Source organism: Lactuca sativa, chromosome 5, assembly GCF_002870075.4.
Source record: "Lactuca sativa cultivar Salinas chromosome 5, Lsat_Salinas_v11, whole genome shotgun sequence".
In the NCBI taxonomy this organism is placed as follows: domain Eukaryota; kingdom Viridiplantae; phylum Streptophyta; class Magnoliopsida; order Asterales; family Asteraceae; genus Lactuca; species Lactuca sativa.
Window position 1 is genome coordinate 128,915,396 of NC_056627.2, and position 5,529 is coordinate 128,920,924.

At 31.1% G+C, this 5,529-nt stretch overlaps 1 protein-coding gene across 1 annotated transcript; it reads left to right on the plus strand.

Annotated features, from left to right (window-relative positions):
* On the plus strand, window positions 1-1,668 carry LOC111887291 (uncharacterized). The gene is made up of 6 exons (XM_023883458.3): window positions 1-298; window positions 376-431; window positions 558-612; window positions 721-801; window positions 879-1,109; window positions 1,490-1,668. The coding sequence occupies exons 1-5, from the start codon at window positions 97-99 to the stop codon at window positions 1,100-1,102; spliced, it is 618 nt and encodes a 205-aa protein (XP_023739226.1). The 5' UTR covers window positions 1-96; the 3' UTR covers window positions 1,103-1,109; window positions 1,490-1,668.
* Window positions 1,669-5,529: the final 3,861 nt, after the last annotated feature.

Here is a 5,529-nt window from a genome sequence, read left to right on the forward strand (position 1 = left end):
AACTCTGTTCTTCGACTCAATTTAGCGGCGCTCGAGATTTTGGAGGTTGCAGGTTAAAAACGAACGACACAAGTCACAACCAAAGAAACCACCAAGATGGACGGAGGAGGAGGAGGAGTAGTTCCGGAATCAATAACGGAGGCAGCGAATAGAACTTCAATCAACTTTCAAGAATTCCAAACTAATTTCCTCGATTTCTTGCCTCTTTGCGACTCTGATACTCTTTCCGAATTGGACCCTCTTCAGCGTGCTCAATCTCTCCTCTTGCTCGCAAAAGCCACCACAACACTCTTCACATGTATCTATTTCTCTTTCTCCCTTCTTCTGCAAACACACAATCACATCTAATTTTGCAACTGTTTGTTTGTTTCTCAGTGAAGTTGCGTTGCAATGGCGTCGACCCAGATGACCATCCTGTCAGATCGGAACTTGTAGGGTTTTTTTTGTGCCTTTTCACGTTTTTGCTGCATTTGGGTCAAATTGGGTTTGTTGGAAGCTCAATTGAACTTCGTTTCATCATTATCATTTCGTTAATTATCAAGTTCTTGGAACTGTAGGAGCGATTGAACTTGTATCAGGAGAAGCTCGATAGGTCTTTAAATTTGAGCAAAGGTAAGTTTTTTTCCCAAATACTTTATTCCAGTTCCAAAGTATGGAACTTTTAAGAAATCCAACGTTAATGGCATCTTAATTTGGGTATATGTGAATGTCTTCTTGCAGCCCCCTTGCGACCTTCTGCTACATTAAACTATCAGGCTGCAACCAGATTCATTGAGCATTCGTTGCCTGACCTTACTTCTGGTAGGTGAACAACGGCGTTCTTTAATTAGGTTTTGTTTTCTGATAATTGATACAGTTACTGAAATATTTGTTGATAGATCAAAGAAAGAACATGAGGGAAATCAGTAGACGAGAGGGGGTAAAATCTGGAAATGTTAGTAAGAAGAGGAAGTATCTTTCATCTGATAAACCTTCTGTCCGAACTGCTGCCCAAGAGTTTCTTGAAAAAGCAGCTCGTGAGCTTCTTGGCAATGATAAAAGTTCCTTCAAGGGGCCTTTAAAGCCTCAAGATGAAGATGAAGATGACATGGCTGTCACTTGATTCTTAGGTATCTTTGATATTCTAACACGTTTATTAAAGTCTTAGAGGTTTTTCTTTGATAGATTTTCATTTATTTGTCAAGATTCTGGCTAACAAAATGATGCATTGGACCCTTAGATTGATTGTTGTCGATCAACAAAAAAATAAAAAAGAAAAATCAAATTCTTTGTCCTACCAAAAAGGTTGTTTGTGACACTGATATGTTTGTATGCGTGTGAAAAAGGGTAAAATAACATTGTGGATTTGGTGATAATGAAATTTTGGCATCAATATGTTTAGGGTTTGGAAGTTTAATAAAAGATTTATGGTCCATATGAATAGGGTTACTTACCATGAATATTTTGGAAGTTTATTGTTTTTTCTTACAACATGTGTTGTTTTGTGCAGGATGGCATGGCTGGTGTTTGTAAGTCTCTTTGTTTTTTATTTGGTGGGTTTATATGAATGAATGAATGTATGTTATGATTTATAAAGTAGGATTATGTAGTAAATTTAAGTTGGTAGTTATGGTATAACAAGTTTACCTTAAATGAAAATCAGATCAAAATTGGTTATCTTTCATACAATTTCTTTTTATTTAATTTAATTTAAAAATAAAGAGTCCATAATGATTATATAATATATGTATAAAATGTCTATAAATTTAGTTAAATTTAAATATATAATATATATAGTTTCATTACATAGTTTTATATGTGAAGAATAATAATATGAGTTTATTCATTTTTAATGGATTTTTTCCATAAAAAAACTGACATTATAAATTTTTTTTGGACTTTTTTTTTCAAAAAAGACTAAGAGTTTACATATTACTTGTAATTTCAGAACCAAGCCGGTTACCATTCACCAATGACAACCGGTAAATGGTTTTTTTTTCCGTAAAAGACTTTATATTTTGTATCTTTTTTCCTTTTAGACCTAAAATTCATATATATATATATATATATATATATATATATATATATATATATATATATATATATATATATATATATATATATATATATATATATATATATATATATATATATATATATCTCAAACTTTAACCAATTCCTTATTGTTTTATTAATGAAGCCGGGTACTAAGAGATAAACTTGTATCCTTATATCCTGCTAATACACGTACGACCTAAGCATTGATTAGATAAACAATAACCAATTCTAAAATCCTAGGTCATGTTTATGTTTCTTCTTCTTATACACTATATTTGGTCCATTGAAATAGTTTTTACCTACAAGTTAGGAATACAAACTTAGTAACTATACAATTATCGCGGTCTAAAATCTTATAGCGGTCACTTGTTGTGATTTAAAATAGCGGTTCTCGCGGTGTGATTAAGGTTTTTAATATATATATATATATATATATATATATATATATATATATATATATATATATATATATATATATATATATATATATATATATATATATATATAATCACAAAACTAACATGTTTACAAGTTAAAACTATAACCCGTTGCACAAAAAGAATTACAAATTAAATGCATAACTGAGGTTTGATTACAATTACAAATTAGATGCATTAACTGATGTTTAATTACAAATTAACCGAGTCTTTATATCTTTATCTGTTCCAACTTGTTTCCATTTGATTTCTTCCAATTTCTGATTTGGTCACAACGGTTAACAAAATGTGATTGAGATTATAATATTATAAGTTGTGGGCTAATCCATATCAAAGTATTTTTTTTTATAAATCTGTATAAAAATCTCAAAAAATCAAATAGCGGGAAAAAACCGGGATGCCGGTATAGAAATATCGGTGAAATAGCGGCTGATATCGACGATAATCTCGGCTCCGATATTTCAGAATGCTATTTGAAATCGGAATTTTGCAAACACCTGAGAAACGTTATCCCACCGAGATCACAATGCTATTAACTACCCACCTTAGTAATGAATGTTAAATGGAATTATACTATTTTAAGGATGAAGCTCCTATATTGATTTTTTGTCATAAGTTTGTTTTCACAAGATTAAGTATGTTTTCTGTTGTTGTCCCAAGGCTATTTTCCTAAGGTTTGGTTGTATACTTATTTTAATGGTGTATTGGACAGATTTGCAAGTAACTTGCTATTTTTACCTTTAAGCCTATTTTGTCTCACGTATTTATCAAAATTTTACATTGAATATAAAATTTATTTGGCACTTTATGTACGGAGAATCTCACGTCCTGTTCTAGAAGTTTTTTTTAAGGAGGAAAAGGGAAGGGAGGTTGTGTTCTTAAGTTTTTTTTTAAGAGGAAAAGAAAAGGAATAAAATGAAGTTTGTTCTTGAGTTTCATTTATAGGCGGAAATGAGAAGAAATTGAAGAAAAGTAAAGTCTTTTCCCTTAAAATCTCTATTCCAAAAAATGAGATGATTAGGAAGGAAAGAGAAGGAAAGAAAATAGAGGGTTCCCCTTCCCCTTGCTTTTCTTTCCTTCTTTTTTCCCTCCATTTTCTTTCCATTCCTTCCCTTTCATTTCCTTTATTTTCCTTTCCCTCAATCTTAAACTCGATGACAAGGCGTCAAACATTAGTGATTTTTTTAGCTTTGTAACCCCCGACATGAAGCTAATGTCTGAAATCCTCCATCTATACAATGTTGAAGAGATGTGATTTCATGTTGGAGGTTACATATGTAAAGAATAACTAATGTTTGAGATCCACCATACATAAGGCGCCAAATAAATGTAGTATGCATTGTAAAACATTGAAAAATACTTTAGACAAAAATGGGCTTAAAGATAAAATATATTAACTTACTTGTCAAACTGTCCCAACACATTGTTAAAAATAAACATACCATTAAACCTTATGAAATTGTGATAACATTTGAAAACAAACAATCTTATGAAAAAAGTCGTGGGGCATGATGATATAGGGTTACCTAGGGTTTTAAAATTAGATATAGGAACTAACATGGTGTATAAGAAAGAGCAGAAACGTGACATAGGGTTTTAGAATCGATTATTTTTTTAGGTGATCGATGCTTAGAATGCATGTGAGTTAGAGAGAAATAAGGTTACTGCTAGTAACCGACTTTGTTAATGGAATCACAAGGAATATGTTAAAGTTAGTTTATTTTGAAAAAAATAATATAAAAACAAAAAAATTGCAAAATATAAGGTCTTTTATGGAAAAAAAATACATGTTGGTAACTGGCTCGGGTACTAAAATAACAAGTAATAAAAAAAAAAGAAAAACTAGGTCTAAAAAAGTCAAAATATAAAATCTTTAAAAAGGAAAAAAAAAACTTATTTTTAACCAATGATTTTAGGCTATAAACAAATAATACAAGGTTTGCCCATTTGTTTAACTTCAACCGTACAAAATAAATGAACATGAACATATAAAGAAATGAAATTTTTTCTATTTGTGTTTGTTTATGCTCATTTGTTAAAATGCTAAATAACCATAAATAAATGAACACAACAAACATACAAAAAAAATACAAATGAACAAAAACCTAAACGAAGACTCACCCTTTAATAAATGAATTATATGCAAATCTGACGCTATAAAACATCTCGGATCTAGCAATAATATAAGAATAAAGTCTAAATTTTATCTTTATATAAATTTAAGGTCAGACATATTTTTGAATTCAACAGTAGTAGGATAAATGGGGAGGTAGATATAGGTAGGTGGTGTGTAAAATACAGTCTATAAAATAACCTTTAAATAAAAATCTAGTTTTAAATTTATAAAACTGAATAAACCAAAATTAAGACTATCTACACCAAGTAGTGTACATGATCATAAATAACATAGTTTAGAAAAGTAAGGATGCCGAATACATGGGGAACGAATATGTACTTCTATTATTATATCTAGTTATTAATCATCCTTAAAAGAAAGCGTATACAGTTAATAATGATTAATGTATCATCCCAAGAACACAGAGGACAACAATTTCTACTAGGGATGAAAGTGGGTCCAAACCCGGACCGGATGGACCCGGACCCGGAACCGGTTAACGGGATTTTATAGAACCGGAAACCGGACCGGTATATAGGAACCGGTTCCGGTTCGGTTCCGGGTAAAGTGGGTCTAGAACCGGAAAACCCGAAAACATCAAAGTGGGTAGGTTGGAACCGGATAAAGTGGGTTTAGACCCGGAAAACCCGAAAAAACCGGAATTTTTTGGTAATTACTTACTACTTAGTGGGTTGAACTTTGAAAATTTCCATATTGATATCCCGACTTTGGGGTGTTGTAACTTATTGAATACGAAACCACAATTAACAAAATTAGAGTTTAAAATCATGTACAAACTCTAAAATACACTCTGGAAAAACCCGCATGTCAATCCGAATTTAAACGAATGAGATATACTTGTGTTAATATTTTCACATAATACAAAGTACAAAAACAAATAGCTGAAAAGTTGAAAATTTTCAATTTTGATATCCCGAC